This window comes from Cryptotermes secundus, unplaced genomic scaffold (genome assembly GCF_002891405.2).
Source record: "Cryptotermes secundus unplaced genomic scaffold, Csec_1.0 scaffold181, whole genome shotgun sequence".
Taxonomy (NCBI): Eukaryota; Metazoa; Arthropoda; class Insecta; order Blattodea; family Kalotermitidae; genus Cryptotermes; species Cryptotermes secundus.
In genome coordinates, this window is record NW_019723906.1 from 2,869,520 (window position 1) to 2,888,745 (window position 19,226).

At 42.6% G+C, this 19,226-nt stretch overlaps 1 protein-coding gene across 3 annotated transcripts in view; it reads left to right on the forward strand.

Annotated features, from left to right (window-relative positions):
- Window positions 1-19,226, forward strand: part of LOC111861951 (segmentation protein cap'n'collar) — a 279,153-nt gene that overhangs the window by 40,586 nt on the left and 219,341 nt on the right. The window contains exon 1 of one of the 3 annotated variants that reach the window (XM_023846944.2): window positions 6,355-6,375. The exons of the other annotated variants lie outside the window; for them this stretch is intronic. Within the exon in view, the coding sequence (XP_023702712.1) occupies window positions 6,373-6,375 (3 nt within the window). The 5' untranslated portion in view covers window positions 6,355-6,372. Of the gene's footprint in view, window positions 1-6,354; window positions 6,376-19,226 lie in introns of those variants that run through there. 3 annotated transcript variants of the gene reach the window in all.

Below are 19,226 nucleotides of genomic sequence, written 5' to 3' on the forward strand. Positions count from 1 at the left end.
AATGTGACCAGTAGGTTTCTCCTAAACATCGGTAAGCGTGTACCAAACACTCACATCCCAGTAGACATTTATCGTAGGCACCGCCTTGAGTACACAGACCTCACATGATCGCTGTTTGTACTGTATTATGACACTTTAACTGACGTCAACGTGGTAATGGTGTAGTTGAAGAGACTCCGAATTTATTTTTTACCATTGAAATTTTTGTAAGGAGGCTTAGAGGGGCTGGTTGCTGTGCTGACAACGGTGTAGGCAAATTCTGATTTTGGGAAAGGGAGTCTTTTTCCCTCTACAGCATCGTAAAACTGACAGCTATGATGTTCGTTTCCCTCTATACTATGGCAGATTTGCTCAAGTTAGAATCGTGACGCTAGCAGAGACAGCCGTTGGTAAGAAATGGCTCTGCAAGGAACAGCCGTTGCTAGGCAGTGTCTCAATAGCGAGCACGTGGTCACAGCAACGGGCACGAACGCAACAACTGAGTAACTGTGGAAAGAGGTATTTTCTATGCCGTCCGTGCCGGGATGTTATACTCAGGACCAGTTAGCTGTTGCAGTTTCCACCCGTGAGGAGGCGGGGTCGAATACCTCCACCGTGACCCTGCGAGTCGTAGGACGCGACGAAAAGGGAAGTCTTAAATCTGAGACAGTAAAATACTGTCACGAATCCCAAGGGACTCGGACCCGAAAAAAAAACTATGCTGGCAAGGACCAGCAGCATATACAAAATACAGACCCATCCTCTCGTCAAAGAGGGCGCCCCACGAAAACAAGACCGTAACTGTGGAACAGCAATTAATATGGGGCTCGACACCAAGAATTACTGACTGACTGACCGTCAGTGCAATGTGACTTTGACTTTGACTTTGTTGCAGTTTCGAATATCTCAACCGTAGCCCTGAGAGTCATAGGAGGCGACGACAAGGGAACCAAGCCTGGGGATATAATTGAGCCACCCTGTTCCTGGGCGATATAAATACGGGGACGTGGGTTTCCAGATTGGCGGAGTCTTGAATTTGAGACAGTAAAATATGGCCAAAAGTCCCGCAGGCCCGGCCCTGAGAATAACTGTGCTGGCGAGGACCAGTAGAAACTGTAAACGACAGGCCCATCCTCTCGTCAGAGAGGGCGTCCCACATCAATAAACCCGCAACTGTTCGGCAGTAGTAGAAATCTGGTCTCTGGCCCCAGATGGCTTCACACCAAGACATACTTGTTGACCCACAGTCGGTGGTAACATAACTTTGACTTGATCCAGTTAGTTAAAGCAGTGCTACGGTTCAGTCATTGTAAGCTGTTGCTGTTAGAAGCTTGTGGCTGAGATCGTGGACAGTTCAGGAACCTAGAGGAAGGGGGAACCTCCGCCGTTGAAAGCCGCTACCAGGCACCGGCGATGAGGACGTGAATGTGGACACTAGTGTGTCAGACGTTACATATTGTTTCATAAGCAACGGAGCAACAATACTGTAACGTGTTTGGAGTAGATACTTCCATGGTAACGCAATAACAGTGGGCCGTTGCGTAGACAATGCCGAAACAACGAACGCGTTTCCCTAGAGATGAACAACAGAAGGCCCGTTGAGTAACAAGGAATGAGACGAAACTCGTTACCAGTGTATAAAGAGCGTTCCCGAAGCAGTGGATCGCCGAACACGTGGGACCGAACCTTGGCGAGAGGTGTCCTCTACTGAGTCCGCAGAACACCTACGTAAGCCGAGAGCTACAGACAGCAACAATACCAGGAAGGCTGCTGTGATTGTGAAAAGTTGAATATTGTGTACATTGTGTATTCCAGGCATTATGTGTGTATGTAATTTAGCAATCAGAACACCTCTTGTGATGGTGGTTTCCAAATCAGTATTGATGTTCCCTCTGAAGATGATCCGTAAGTTTACTGACTGACTGACTGACTGACTGACCGTCAATCGCAATGTAACGCTGACTCTGACAGCAACAACACAGTTGGAACCTAGTCGCCATACAAGACAGTTGAAAGATAGCCGCCGCAGAATACAGTTGAAGTGATAACAATTGTAAGGTGTGTAAGTGTGAGTGTCCAATAAAGATTCGCTAAATCCGAGACCCACGTAAAGTTATTTGTCGCGTGACATACCCAACACGTGACAATATATTATTATACATCATTTCAGAATCAAAGTAAATGACGGCTAGTATCGCTCCCAGCTCAGAAGTTCGCGTGTCCACTATATCGGTAGTACTGACTGTGGCAAGTTATAAGGCACGGCTTTGGGGCGGCTTCCAGTGGAGCAACGTTCATATCAAAATTAGTGAAAATCGGTCAACTGATACTTAAGTTAAAATACAGGAGGGGCCACAATCATCACTCATACTCCTTCTTTTCTGTAAGGACGGAGGTACACTAAAATTTTATCTTAAAGAAGTACCAGATGCGGATGCGGACCGAATCGATCTGGCACAAGACGAAGTCAGGCTCCGGGCTCTTGTGAGAACACATTCACGGAACTTTGCATTCCGCAAAAGGCTGGGAATTTCTTGACTAACTGAACAACTACATCTCACTAAGGATTCTTCTTGTACATGGCTGTATAGTAATCTATTACAGGTACGTTGAGGTTCTTTGGGTGGGGTGAGACTGAGTCCCCGATTGGCCTATTGTGTCAACCCCGGATGATAGATGATGAATGTGAAGCAGTGGGTGGAATGAGAATTGGCGATGGAAATCGAAGTACTCTGAGAAAACCTGCCCCAATACCATTCCGTTCACAAATCCCACATGATCTGACCTGAGCTCGAACCCGGGCCACCGCGGTGGGAAGCCGGCGACTAACCACCTGAGCCAAGGCACGGCCTTACAGTTTACTCGACAATGGGAAGTCGCATACGTCGTTTGCATGGGTGTGCGTGGGAAAGGGACGCATATCAGTGCATAATGTATCACAAAATAGATCGCATGACTAGCTTATACGGGGACAAAGTTTTATTTCTCAGATGGAAACATTTATATAGTAAACATGTTAGAAGGCCACAATTTTTACAGATAACCATATTATCGCTGGTGGCTGTAGAACACACTCGATTTGACTGCCATAATTAGGAATAACGCAGCACAAAACTGAAGTATCCTGGCTGCTTGAACTTTTTCAAAGTCATGCCGTTTATCAGTGTTTGGTGCCATTTGGCATAAATCTTTTGTGACACGTTTGCAGTATGACACCTTCTGCTAATGTTCTTGTGATGGATGAGCAATCTATATTTGTTACGTAATGAACGGCATTAATGATGTTCATATATTAGCTACTTAACGAAGTATATTGAGGGTCAGTGTGTGAGAGTTAATAATGTAGGATGAAGGCAAGATGTGATTAGCATTTTGTCTTCTGACGCTTACAGCTTACGAATTTATAGACGTTTTTTACAGATTCAATGTAACTAACCGAACATGGTCGTGAAATCTGAACTGCATGAAATGTTTGCACAGGTTCATTGGCACAAGTCAGGCAATTTAATATAATTTGAAGTGTACAAAAGCTATACTTTTCTTTGGTAATACGGTGTGCATTAATTTATTAATATGTATCTTCCCCTCTCACACTTGTGCAAACGACACCTCTCTACCATTTCCCGGTTGGTTTACTATACACTAGTGTACAGCGGAGTCCTGTTTGAGAAGTCATTATTTGTTCAGCTAATCTAGAAATTCCCAGCCCTCTTATGCAACAGGAAGTTTAAATAACATGTTCACGAGAGGTCGCCATTTTCCACAATTTTGCGTCAGATCACTTCAGTCCACAATCGCATAGCCTACACAGTGTATCCAGGATGTCAGAACTTTTTTTTTTTTTATTTTGCCATGCAATGCCATCTGTTGGCGAGTTGTGGCGTTAAGATTCTTGAAGTTTCAGCTGTGGCTCTCTATAATTTCAAAGCGCAAGCTCGCTACATCATGTGTTCTGACCTTGAATGTAACAGTACTGTTCTGACGCTCGTCGGAAAATGGAGGTTGAACAGAGAGCCCACAACAAATTTTGTTTGAAGTTAGGCAAAACAGCCGGAGAAGCGTACGAAATGATGAAAAGTGTGTACGGTAGTGATTGTTTGAGTCGCTCGAATATTCTTCGATGGTATGCTGTATTTCGTAACGGCAGGGAGGACACCGAAGACGCTCCACGTGCATCAAAGCCGAGAACAAGTCGCACTGAAGAAAGTGTGAAAAAAGTGACGGAAATCCTTGCATCAGACAGATGTGTTTGCGCAAGACTCATCGAGGAGCTTTTTTGAATACCAAAAAGTACTGTGCATCAAATTTTGACTGAGGATTTGGGCAAACGGAAGGTCTGTGCGCGGTTTGTACCGCACGCGCTGTCAGGCGATGAAAAACATGCCAGAGTGGAACACTGCAGACATATTACGGTCGGCCCAAAGTGATACAAAATTTACAGAATCGATTGTTGCTGGTGACGAGACATGGTGTTTTCAATATGAGCCTCTCAAAAAGCGGCAGAATACAGCCTGGTTGAGCCCAAAGAAACCGAAACCAAAGAAAGTGCGCATGCAAAAGAGTCGCGTAAAGACACTGCTAACAGTTTTCTTCGATTCCAAAGGAATCATTCACAAGGAATTTGTGCCAGAAGGTCAAACAGTGAATGAACAGTGAACTCCATGGGGCAGAGTCTTCCTTAAGGAGCCACCAGTCGCTCAGTCCCTCAAGAAATTCCGAACATTTTATGGAATTCAAGGTTCATTATCGTGTTCTCAATAGTCTGCCACTGGTCCCAATCCTGAGCCAGATCAATCCAATTCATACCACCTCATCTTATCATTCCAAGATCTATTTTAATATTATCCTCCCACCAGTGTCTGTGTCTTCCTAGTGGTCTCTTGCCTTCTGGCTTTCCCACTAAAATTCTCTATGCATTCCTCCACCCCGTGCGTGCAACATGTTCTGCCCATCTCATTTCTTGACATAATCATTCTAATTGTAAGGTTATAAAAATACTGTCGTCTTGGATGCGATGACGTGTAGTGTGATACAAGTTTGTATACGTTTCGGAGGAACATACTGCCTCCATCATCAGGCTCAAGTAGTAAGCCAAGCATTCTGTGGTTAAGCACGTGCCCAGTACGCTGTGACCTAAATTGTGTATTGTCGTTCGGTTGTGAACTTGCTGTACGTACATATGAAATTCACAGCATGAACTGGAAGGCCTTGCATTAGGAAAAAAGGATTTATGAGTTTGCTCGGACTTGTTATATTATAATTTAAAGAATACTGAAAACGTCGTTCCCAAGGTTATACTTTTCAGTGGTTGTAAGGCAGCAAACGAACCGACATTTCCCTTTCTCCGTTGAAATTTTGTACAAGTAAGATGTGCATTATGCCAGTGTTTTGGCAAGATACTTCGAAACTTAAAGCGCAGAAGGGCTCCAATGGAGAACATTTGTTTGAATAAACTTTTTCGTACTTTCGGTGGGAGCAAGGGGCAGTTGACTTGTAGTCGGACTTCTCGTCACTTGTTAAAACATCTAAAGTATTTCGTTCCAGAACTAACTTTGAGAATGAATCCCACAGTAATCATACGCATCTCTGTACATTGGATCAGCCCATCACAAGGCCTCTGCTGAGATCAGCATAACATGGAAAGCGCGGGCTGGACATAATCCATATCCTGAGTGGTATTCGAATCAGCTGGCCAAGAATTCAAACGGACTAAGACCCGAAGCTACAATAAGATTTGAACCATTTGTTCTCATATTTTTCTTCTATCTGTAGGTCTGCTTTGTTCGGGACATGGTTTTTTCTCTTTGTCTGTAAACCCTGGTTGACGGTTTTTGTACTAAATGGGAAATCTGAAACTGTCATTGTTAGTGCGTCCTGTTTGGCATGCCATGTTTGCTTTCATTCGTCAGTAGTAGCAGAAATGACAGTCATCATTATTTACATGTATTTCGGTTGCGTAAGAATGTACAGATTTACCCGTAAGGCCGTCAATTTGCCGTGACCTAATGAAGGGGTTAGTACAAACTTCGAGAGAAATTGTAGTTTTCATGATGATCATTCCTCAGTTCTCCTTTAGCATTTTAGACACACGGGTATGTTTTAATTTTTTCGAATGCGGGCCTGTAATTGAGATGCCTTGAACTTGCCTCTCTCTTCCCATGGGGCGGAAGACTACGGGAGTGTATTCACGTTATACCAAGCACAAAGCGCTGTTATAAATGCAGTTACTGCTTCCGCAAACAAATATTGTAAAAATGTGATGTGATTAGTGTATTTGCGGGGATATAAATCTGATCAGAAAATTATACAATATCGCCGGGTTCTCCAATTAAAACGGATTCGTTAACGTACTGTGATTTACTGCAGGTAATTCGGACATCATCAGCGCATCTGATGGTAAGAAATAGCAATATTATTCTGTATTTTAATGGTGTTCACATACCACGTCTTTACACGAAGAGCTGGTTCTTTGAAGTGTTGTACTTTCAGTCAGAAGTTGTAACATATTTTGTTACATTATGCTTTCCGGTTAAAACTGCCGAATCATCTTCATTGGCCAGTTATGACCACGCGACGGACTATTCCCTTGAAGTTTTTTCTTCGTAACTCATCAGTGTGTGTCAGTATTGCAACAGTTACAGATTTTTTTTTTTTTGCATGTACTTACACTACAGCAAAGCACGTATATGTTAAATATGATTTCAGACGTTCGCGTTGGAACTTTGTATTCTGAAGTTGTGCTCACAGATATTTCGGACTTATAAAAAAAGCAGTGTGATTTCACCCGATCGAGCTATTGAATAAATAAGAGATTCAGTACACAGTAATTTAACATCTCAAGATCCACTACCGAACTGCAGCTGTTCAAGATCTGCAGTCGTAAAATCAACACGTAACATTGATCTATAAAACATAATTTTCGAGATAGCAGTGTGATATTCGTTAATAGAACGTGCATATAACCAAGCCACATGAAGTTAAGTTCCCGGTTTTCGTGGCCCAGGGTGTTATTTACAAAATTTCGCCAATTCGCTCTGGCATCTGGCGATATTACGGTCATGTAGAGTTGCGTTGAATTGAACAGAGAACGGCACTTCACCTCTCAGAAAACATGGCTAAAACATTCCCAAAGAAATTATATACATTGTTACAAATGTGGTGCACGAATATTGTTTATACATACAAGTGTTAGCAACTGTCGCTCTTACGTAATCAAAGCTGCCATTTTCATTACGAACGACTGTCGAAAATAACGCACATTTTCATATGCCCATATATCCAGGCATAACTTCACACTCGGGTAACCAAAACTTGGTCGAGCATTTAATTATCTATAATGTGTAACTTATACACACACCCAGATTGACCCATGATACCGACCTGTGCAATCCTTCGATATGTTTGTGACACATAATTTGCAGAAGCAACTCGTTACGATTTACGTGCCGACTTCTTGTACAGAACGGTATCTTGTTACCATGTCTCCGTTGTCACTCTATACAGAACGGTATCTTGTTACCATGTCTCCGTTGTCACTCTATACAGGACGGTATCTTGTTACCGTTTGTCGCTACCCACCTTGTGCAGGACGATATCTTGTTACCGTTTGCCTTTGTACTAACTTTTACAAGACTGTGGTTACCGTGTCTCTGTTATTTTATACAGGACGGTATCTCGTTACCGTTTGTCGCTACCCACCTTGTGCAGGACGGTATCTTGTTACCGTTTGCCTTTGTACTAACTTTTACAAGACTGTGGTTACCGTGTCTCTGTTATTTTATACAGGACGGTATCTTGTTGCCACCTGTCTCTGTATTCAATTTGTACAGGACGGTATATTGTTACCGTTTATCTCTGTACTCACTTTTTACAGGACGGTATATGGTTACCGTGTCTCTGTAGCCATTTTTTACAGAACGGTATCTTATTGCCACCTGTCTCTTTACTCGCCTTGTGCAGGACGGTATCTTGTTAGCGTTTGTTTCTGTACTCACATTTTTCAGGACGGTATATGATTACCGTGTCTCTGTTGTCAATTTATACAGAGCGGTACCCTGTTATCGTTTGTCTCTGTACTCACTTTCTTTTTTCAGGAAGGTATATTGTTACCGAAAGCATAAACCAATACCGATACGGAATGGTAGGATCATGTACCTGACTGGAGTGTAGGGAGTGTAAACAGTGACGAGCAAGAAGTATTGGCCCATTGCTGCTTGCGTTCTATCTAGTTTCTTTGGAAGGAATAGATTTTCCTGGTAGTATTCGATGTACAAAAAATTTTAGTCCGAAAGTTTTGTAGGGTTCGATTTTTCATATATGCTGTGTATCATGGACTTGAATATCTCAGCTTCCAGGAGTCGCGGGAGTCTGGATAGCTCAGTCGGTAGGCCGACGGGATGCGGGTTCTATTCCCGGCAGTGCACACGGCGTCCAGACCGACTGTGGGGCCCACCCAGCTTCCTATCCACTGGATACTGGGGGCTCTTCCCCGGGGGTGTGAAGCTGACCACGCACTTCCATCTACTACCGAGGTCAAGAAAGGTTGAGCTATACCTCAACTCCCCTGTATATCTTCATGTTATAGTGCATAACTAATTAAGCATAGGGTCAACTTTACCATATCAAGAATGACAACGAAACTGCAGAGTTCCGCCTTATCGACACCTATAAAACGAGTGAGGCAGGAACAACATGACACTACACACCATACCCAACGAACTTGCACAAACTGCGGCCTATGTCAGTTAATTTTAACACTTTTGTCAGTGACTTTTGTGTGCCATTTTAAATCACATATTTGTATGAACTATAAACTTTTCTTTAACGTGACACAGCCTTCGAAGCATGAACTCCACTTCAAGTTCTGTGTTCATTTCATATCTACCCTATGCCTGCTATATGTCCCGACCATATCATACTCCTGTACTTAATCACCCCATTTTTATTTAATAAAGGTAAAGTTGTCTCTGTGCTTAACTTATTAAGCACTGCTCCAAGAAGGCGTATGGGAGAATGAATGTATACATCCATATTTTCTGGACCTCGGAAGTAGCTAAAGGTGAGTGGTCAGCTTCACGCCCCTGCCGCTTTACCCCCGGGGAAAGAGCCATCGGTACCCATTGGATAGGAGGCTGGGTGGGCCCCTGAGCCGGTTTGGACAACATGGAGAAATGAAAATACTTGCCCCTTTCTGGACTCGAACTCGACCCATAGGTCGTCCAGCCTGTAGCCAGTCGCTATACCGACTAGGCTATCCTGGCTCCCATTATTATTTAATAAAGGTCGTCTAGTGGTCAGCGTTCTTGGCTACAGATCCACAGGTCCGTGTTCAATTCCCGGCGCTAACAGATTTTTTCTGAGACGTACTGAGTCTGGAACGGGGTCCACTCAGCTTCGTGATGATAATTGAGGAGCTATTGCAAGGAAATGGCGGTTCCGGTCTAGAAAACCGAGATTAACGACCGTGGGGATTCGTTGCGGTGACCACGCGACACCCTCTATCCGCAAAAGTTGGCACTAAACTTCGCCGACAAGCGGCGGTCGCTCGGTTGGTATAGTTCGCTTGCGGACTAAAATCACGGAGTTTGTTTTGCTTAGTAAAGGTTATGAAGCTCATGCAGCTTTCAGCAGTACCTCCTGTTAATCCGTTCTCTCAGGTCGAAATATTCTCGCTGACCATCATTCCCCTTATGATCAATGTTTTAATGATTTTACCATCGTTAGTGCGCCACGTGCAGACCCTGGAGAGAGTATATAGCTTTTAGCAGGCTTTGGGAAGACGTATCGGGAACTGTACGTGATAAACAAGTTGTGCAACGTATTTTGTCAGTACACTCATGACATGTTGGACAGTGCAGGTCGACCGAGAAAGAGTATTTGAGATTTGTTTTGCTGCCTGGTGTAAGGCCCGAGTTAACTTTAGCTGCACACGGCATGCAACTACGCGTGTCGTCGCTCGCGTAAATATTATGACGTAGCTCAGTTTATTTGGCACCGTGTCTTTGCCGAATGAATTCTCGGTAAACACTTATTTTTTTTATTTATGATTTTAATAGAGTGCTGAGGAGAATATTTGGACCGAAGAGAGATAAAGTGACGGGAGATCAGACAAAACTGATCAATGAGGAGCTTCATAACTTATACTCATCGCCAAATATAATTAGAATGATCAAGTCAAGGAAGATATGGGCAGGACATGTAGCACGAACGGGGGAGAAGATGAATGCATTTAGGGGATACTGGCGAGAAAGCCAGAAGGAAAGAGCCCACTAGGAAGACCAAAACATAGGTGGGTGGCCAATATTAAAATGGATCTTAGATAGGATGGGTGGTATGGACTGGATTGATCTGGCTGAGGATAGGGACCAGTGGAGGACTCTTGTGAACACGGTGATCAACCTTCGGCTTCCATAAAATGCTGGGAACTTCATGAGTAGCTGCACAATTGACGGCTTCTCAAGGACTCATCTCCATGAAGTTAGTTTAGTTTTTTAGTTAAATATTAATATAAAATTGCTCGGGGTTCAGTAGTTAGTGAGTAAGCTGCGGGACTGACGATCGGAGAACAGGGATTAGGTTCTCGGCAGGAGCAAAACTTCTCTTTTCACCACCGTGTCCGGATGGCTCTGAGACACCTGACTCACAGCAACTGGGCACCGTGAGGGGGGGGGGTTCCTGGGGTTAAAGCAGTTGGGGCTTGTAGCGCCGAGATTAAGAATCCATGGAGCTGTACTTCACGCCCCCCAAATAGTGTGTTGCCTAATATAAGTACTGGGATAACTTCACCTGTACCTTTACAAGTTTTGTGAAGAAATGTAGGTTCTTTGATATTTTTTTCGAGAGTCTGTGTCCATATAATAACTTTCTGTGCACATCGTGCCATATCACGCTTGCTTCTTGCGTTGATTTCACCGTCGTCAGTAGATCCATCGTGATGTATGTGTGCGAAGTGGGAGGGCATTAGTGCCGCATAATTCATGGCCTAAACCTGATATGGCAGGAGGTGTTCAGGAAATATGAAACTTGTTGAGGTGGTAATATTTGTGTGCAACATTAGATGCCAACGTAGTGGCTGCGTAAAGTCTGTTTTACTTTCCCCATTGATGAAGATGTACTTTTGGAGCTAAGGCTCCGGTATTTTTTGTTGGTAATTATTATAATCGTAAATATCAGTTCTGCATAACATTTTTATAATGTGCCAGTGGACGAATCAGGTTACGTCATTGCCAGTTAGTGACATATACCGTTACGTCGTCATTAAAATGTTACTAGATTCCGTTTTCAGCATACCTTGGCGTTCATACGTTAGTGGGACATTCAGACATACTGGGATAGTACGCTCCTGTCTAGTCGGTATTGGATATGTGTAAGTAAGTAAGTAAAGGTAGGCCGCGCCATAACTCAAGCGGTTAGTTGCTGGCTTCCCACCCCGACGGCCCTGGTTCGATTCCGGTTCTGGTCAAGTGGGATTTGTGGTGGACAAAGTGGCGCTGGGGCAGGTTTAGCCTTTAGAAATATCAACAGAACATAGCGATGCTAAAAAGAGATATAAGCAGAAATCGCTCTTACAAGCAAATGACACTAATGTTAAACACTCACCAAATATGAACAGTAGACAACAGAGTTTTACTGCTGCTGCTGGGAGAGGTTTCATCTTGATTGGTACAACTACCCTACTATTACAGTATGTGGAAAGCATATCATAATGAATTTGAGTCTCCAGTGAACCCTTTTATTCACTGTGGTGAGAAATACACTGGTTCTTGTTTGTTCCAAAGACACCCTCTGATTCTTCATTTACTTTTTGTACCTGGAGAATATTTACTTCTTTGTTCTTCCCCTTTCATATGCAGTCCTATAATCAGTCCTGTCTCGTAAGTCATCAAGAGAGATTAAAAATAGTAGCATTCATTTCAGGCCTTACATTTATTATTACTCGTATCAGTGTTGTGATTTTATGCATGACAATCCTGTACATTTACTTAATGTAGCAGTAGTACAATATCCACTAGAGAAACAGCAAGCCACTATACGTGTAGGAATTGTAGAAAGGCGAACGAATCCTCCGGCCACATACTTTGTCAGTGAGATTTTCGCATCTGCATGATTAGTGCCTGCGGACATTAGAAAGGGTTCTGGTTCAAGCATTACGGTCAGGACACCTTGAATGGCCTTGGGCAGATCGGAGACACGCGCCTTGTTTGGGTAATATTACTGGAATATTCGATTTCTTTCCCTCGTTATTCGTCCAATCAAATTATCGTTTTCCCCCACAGGATGGGGGGGGGTGATATATTTAAAACGTAGACTAATTAAAAAGGTTATTACTAATAAAGTAATTGCTTTACCATGATGTGTATTGGCTTCGGGACGTTGAGTGTGTCATGTGCGCTACAAGAAGACATCTGTCATTTCTCTGTGTACCATTAACCTGACCCACTCTATAGAAATACATCACTCAGTTGTATTTATATTAATTCAGACTTCATGCTAGTCTCGCCGTATAGATTGAAGCCGTTGAAGGGGACTCAAACACCATAAATTGCAATAATAACTCTATTTTTAGACTGACAGTCTTGAACAGCCCCGTTTTGAGAGGTTATGCTTGGAACACGGTTTGGGAGTCATCACATTTTAGACCTACTGTATGAAGGCTCGAGTAGACGTGGAACAATTAGCGGTTAAATGTGGAGCAGATGATAAAAATAGTAAAAACTAGGCGATATAAGACCGGTTTTCGTTTGAGATTACGATAGAGTGATCAAGAAACGCCGTACCTGGTTTGTGATTAGGAAAGAGGAGATGTTTATAGCTTCGAGCGTGTGTGTGGTGGAGAGGATATGCTGGTATTTTTCGTAGTAAGATGTAGAAATGTCTTGAAGCTGTCTCTCTCGTAATGTCTTGTGGAAATCGTCTCAGATTCCTCTCGCTATAACTCTCTTGCACTTATTGAGACATAAATGTCAGGGGAAATGGAAAAAAACAGTTTTCTATTTGTTTAACATAGGCACAAAGATAGTTTTTATGTTAATTTGATCCTTACGCGCCAATAATATTTCGGTTTTCATTCTTCACCGTGTGTTGTGAGATTTCACTCACATCTGCGTATTTTTCTGATTTACAGTGAGTCGGTTGCAGTCAGCAGCGTGTTTCTGTTGCACTGTTCGTTGTTGTTAGATCATAAAAGAAGCTTAACTTGGTATGAGCCAAACAGAAACATGAGCAGATCGCACTGTGTTATCAGTGAAGTTCTGATTTACGTTATCATGACGAATGAATCGTTAACTTTTCTCTACATCTACACTTTATTTTGATTTGTGTATAACTGATCGTTTGATTTGGTCTTCGTACAGAAAATTATGGCAGTATTTCACCCAAAGCTTCAGTTTCCTGTGCGTTATATAAAACGTAGAATACGTGTATAATAGGTGCAGCCTGTGCTGAGACCTTGAACGTCCTTCTATTGGCACTTAAAGTAAAAACCGAACCTACATTAATGTTATTTCTTCTGTTTTTAAATCGCATTTGGCTTTATCCTTTTACGTTACGCAATTTGAAGATGACAAAAAAGGGAAAACGCCTTGCTTCTAGCCTTGACACCACTATGTTATGGTCGTAGGTATGGCGTGGAGGGACTATTGCGCCTATAGCTCGATCCTAACGGGAGCCCTTCTCTCTTCAGGTGGCCCAACTTTATAAATTATTCAGTTTTGTCAACGTTCATTTGCCATGAAGATAAACTCTTAAAAAGGGTATACACACACACACACACACACCCACACTAGTAAAAGGAAGGTATCGTAATAAGACGAATTCAGAATTATCAAAGCCGTTTATACATTCCAAGTTTTCGACGCTCACTTTCCAAATTCTGAAACTTGCGTATCTGAGCGCCCACGTAAGTGGACCAAACTCGTAAGCTTCTTTTGGACCCCTATAAAGTTGCTGCGCTGATGACGGTGGTGATGATGCAGAAGATGATAGGCTAATAACAGTAAAGGTCTAAAACATCCAAGTTTAGAGTCAAGTTTGCCGTACTACTTCCAATTTTTTTCCCTTGGCACTACAGCCCCAGTGGGCCTAGGCCTACCTCCATGAACTTCTCCGTTCACTTCGGTTTTTCGAGATCTTACACATTCGGTAGGACTCCTTGGGCGAGTGATCAGCTCGTCGCAAGGCCTCTACCTGTAGACAAAGACAGAAAAACGCACACAAACATCCATGCCCTGAGTGGGATTCGAACCCACGATCTCGGCTTCCGAGAGAGCGAAGACACTGCATGCCTTAGACCGCTCGGCTACCGTGACCGGCACTACTTCCGATAGTATGCAGTATTTCAGGTGGAGGCTTAAGAATGATAAACTCAAGTTACCGCTAATAAGGGCCGCGCCATAGCTCAATCGATTAGTCGGTGGCTTCCCACCGCGGCGGCCCGGGTTTGGTCAAGTGGGATTTGTGGTGGACAGAGTGGCGGTGGGGCGGGTTTTCTCCGAATATTTCGGTTTCCCCTGCCAATCTTCATTCCACCAAATTCTCCATCATCATAATCACCCGGGGCAGATACAATAGTCCAATCAGTGGCCGCCGTGCCGAGTGGACCCAGCTGGATTCCTCCCCCCACTAAGCGAATTTAATTTTATTTAATTTTACCACTAATACATTATGAAATTGTGTTTCGTGTAAACCTCCGGAGAATTATGTTTTTTCTCTCTTCGTTGCTTCGACTGTAAACGCCCACAGTTAAAGATGCACACATACTTGACTTCTGTTCTAAGCGTAGGTGCGAGTCTTTAGCTTCAGGCTTAGGTCGCTTTCACCCTTGGTGAAAAATTCCCCAGTACCCATTCAGTGAAGGAAGAGAGAAGGGATCATCAAAGTTATTCTGGACATAGGAGAATTCGATTGGCGTGACATGCAGTACACATTTCAGATTTTGTAAGTGCGTACATTTTACTTAGAAAACCTGAAAGCAAACGGAATGTGAAGGTGTGGAGTAGACTTTATCAGGCACAGGATAGGGTCCGGTGTCGGATCTTACCACCACGGCAACAAACCTCCAGATTTCAGAAAGAAAGGCAGCGCGCCACGAACACCCACAGGACATCAAAGAACCCTCTTCTCAAGAACAACAAGGCAGAACACGTTCGGCCCCCGTTAAGACAAGTAATAAGAAAGAGGACACGAACCTATTTGGTTTATAAATTCTAACAAAATCTTAACAAACGAATTACAAAGTTTGAATATATTAAGACAGCCGCTGTAGTTGTAAAATTTCAGATTTTATATCCAGTCGTATATTAATCCAACCGTGTATTAACATTATATGTATATTTTAACACTCAGAACATATATTGTAATAGTAGCTTCCAACTGTATTGATGTCCCTCTGATGATGGTCTCTAAAGACTGAAATAAGAAAAATCTTCAGCAGTCACACTGGACGGAACTGTTTAACTTTTTATGATAAAGGCAGGGCATTTCCTGGATAGTTGAGGGACCATCAGTTTCTCAAGAAGACTCAGATCCATGGTGTTAAAATCTTCTACAATGCATGGATTAGTGATACGTAAAGTTATTCACGTAGCCCTACAAACTCACTCCATTGAGCTGAGCCCTTCTTTTAAAGCTGCCAGTTGTGCAGCTACTCAATAATTTCCGACTTCAATGATAGACGAGGTAAGGAGAACAACTCGGCTACTGACAAGAAAATGAACTGCACACATGTTTATAGGTAGAAACAGCTTTTTACACACCATATTTAGAAAATGGGTCGAGGACTAGTATCTGCTCGTAAAGATACAATAACGCATCAGCTACGATCTTCGAAACCTAGTACGTAGCTGCTAGTGGCGAGGCTCGGTTGAGGCCTTCTAACCGTATCGTCCTTTCATTAAAATGTAGGGACGGGTCTTGTAGGTCATTTGATTACAGACTTGAGGACTGTGGCTCGATTCCCTAAACAAGAGGGATGATATTTTCCTTCATATCGAGAAGGGCTCTAGAGATCATCAATACCCTACCCAACGATTACAGTGATAGCAGAAACAACATGAGAACGGAACCAACCACTTCCCAAGTTCCACGGTGATCATTGTAAGGTTAGCTGTATCGTGTTGTATGAATGCAGTCACCTTGACAAATGCAACGATGAAGGACGTAGTACCTACAAGTACATACAGATGTCATCTGCACTGATGATATACATGCAGGGAACAACCGTGAAGTGTCAGTGAACATAAACAAACAAAACAAACTCGTGGCCTCTAGTCCGCAAGCGAACTACCGACCGAGCGACCGCCGCTTGTCGGCGAAGTTAGTGTCGACTTTAGCTGATAGAGGGTGTCGCGTTGGTCAGCGCAACGAATCCCCAAGTCCGTTAATCTCGGTTTTCTAGACCGGAACAGTGAACATATCCTAACAAATCTTCGATACATTCCCAACGGTTTCGACATAGTGAGGAAGAAGAAGAACCTAGTCTGCCAGGGTTCATTGTCTCAGTTATACCGGAACACTTACCAGAAATGAAGAAATAATAGAAGCCGATTAACGAATTATAAAATAACTGTCCTTTGGATGTGATGAAATTTAGTCTGGTAGGTGTTTACCGACATTACAGAGGAACGTGGTCCCTTCATATTCATAGTGTGAAGTATCTTTGAGATTAAATTCGAAACTCTTTAATATCTTCGGCTTGTGATACACGCCTGTATGGTATCGCGTTCAGAAGGAAGCTTTTGAGAACAAGGGAAAGGAACACATCATAATCATATGCTTAAGATAATGATTAAAGAAAATAGGAAGCCAGAAAATATTTCTAAACAGCATAAAAATATACGTCGTGCCCGCAATACTTGTTTTCCAATTAGCTCAAAAGACAAACTACGAAGGATATCAGGAAAATAAAGATACGAAGTCCAGAAAATATTTGTAAAGCATTTTTCTGTAGCACTTTTAAAACACACCTTTATTTACTTTTCAACATAGTCACTATGGATCGCAATGCACTTAACCTGGGAATGAGGTTTTTTTTATTCCAGCGCCGTAGAAATCTCCCGCCTGTTCTCTTAGCCATGGAGAACAGTTATTGACACTTTTGGGCATTACTGATGAAGTTCATCGATTGTTAAACGTCTCTCAGCACAAATGTTTTCATAAATTTTGGGATGATTTCATCAGTGACAACTGATGGCCGTCCACTCCTTATTTCATCATGAACATCACTTTTTCCCGCTTCCAATTTACGACACCGTTTTGCAACGTTTTACCTGTTCATAACGTCTTTGGCGTAAACAGAAACTAGTTGGCGATGAATTGCAGTAACAGTTTCTCCTCTCGCGTGAAGAAATCGAATTACTGCACGAACCCAAATTTGGCTAATTTTGAATTGACACAGCCATTTTAAACACACACTGCGAGTACAACGTTGCCGTCACTGTGGCCGGTGAACTGAGCCCTATCATACGGTTCCCATCTCGCATGGCAGCACTGCCATTTCTTTAAAAAAAAACTCGCATTTTTACTGGGCTTGAATTTTTACTTTACGGATATCCCTCGTATATCAACTGTCTCGCCTGACGTTGAATTGCAGTCTCTTAGTTTTGAGTGCTAATACTTTTGAACAAAATAACAAAGTAATTCAAAACTACACCTACTGAGAAGGTCATTCTCTGAGATACGCAGTTCATGAACTTACTCTACAAATTACATTTTAAACCTCTTTTGCCTGTAGCTTTGGTTGTATTCAGTTACCACTGATATCAGAAGAAGTGTTTATGTGGGAATAATATGTAATTGCTTTTGTATTTATACCTGTTCGGGAATTTTCCATTGAGAACTGAAAACAGCACTGTCATTTAGGCGCTCGGGTAATGTGTTGCCTGTTTAAGACCGCTCAGCATGGAAATTAAACGGTTTATATGGAAATTCCGTTAATCTTAAATTAATTCACACATGCGAACTGTATGTCATTTAGTTCATTTTGAGGTCGTGGGATTGAACCTAGTTCCAGTTGTGTGTAAATTTCTTAATACGTAGGAGTGCTGTGTTTTCAAACAAAGAACTTGATTGTAGAGAACAACTCGGGTCAAAAGTAGATTCCATTAGTGTTGTTCGTGCGCAGAGTCGTTGCGTATGCGCGTTAGTGTTAGCGCAAGTTCGCATATGGTGCAGCAGGCCATACGTTTAGATTTGGTTCTGCGAATGTGGTTTTGTGCCCATTTTTCATCTCTCCCATTCATGATACATATTTCCCCCCCAACTGATTTTTGATTTGGTCTCCGTAATATCTGATAATAAGCTTAAACGATGCAGTTCGTCTTAATTTCTCTGTTCCCCATCTCTCAGGCTGAAAGATTCTGCTAGCACATAGATAGAAGCCGTTAAGATTCCGAACTGAATGGTGGCGGCTTTCTCTCAGTTCTGTGAATTTAATTTTTTTAGTCATTCCAAAATTCACTACGTTGTGACAGCATCATCATCAAATAATCGGCAGCTTACTACGAAAACTGAGGTGTTGAAACTGTCAGATACGTACGTACATGATGTGTTTCCTGGAAATATACCGCAAGAGGTTTCAGCCAAATATTTCTGCGTCGCTCTGAGAAAATGTTGATGTACTCTCTTGAAAGTTTATTATGAAGGGAGGGAGGTGGGGTCGAAGGGAGGAGGCCGTTCTCAAAATGACACCATATATTCGAGTATTTTATCGATTAACGAACCCAGAGAACAAAGAAATGTGACCGAACTTCTTGGTCATTTTCACGGCCAAGGTCGGATTTGGTTTAGTAGCATCGCTGGAAACGTCGCAGAAAGCATTGTTCCGACTCCTTATACGCGTGCTGCATGTGCGAGCTATTTTTTGTTTCTGTGGAGTAATGAACTCCTTCCCCAATTTGTTGATGAATGTTCCTGCCATGACCTTGAAGCTGTTTAAATATGTAATGTAAATAGACGAGGTCTTTGTGTTCTGGGACAGTATTAGAACGAGAGGTAAGGGCGATCTGTTTTGAGACACGATTCACGCGTACGCCGGCAGATAGCGTGTACGTTGGGGCGCCTCTCTTGGATATTAATTGAGGTAACCAGTCGGTAGATAGTGCTGCAGTCTAGATTTAGTCTTACTACGCAGAATTGTTGAACAGTCGTGTTCATACAAAGGATATGTTATGAATTTATCTACGCAGTCTCAACAGATGGATAAGTGACCCTTAATTGTCATTATTCATAATTACCATTTCAAAGAAAATATT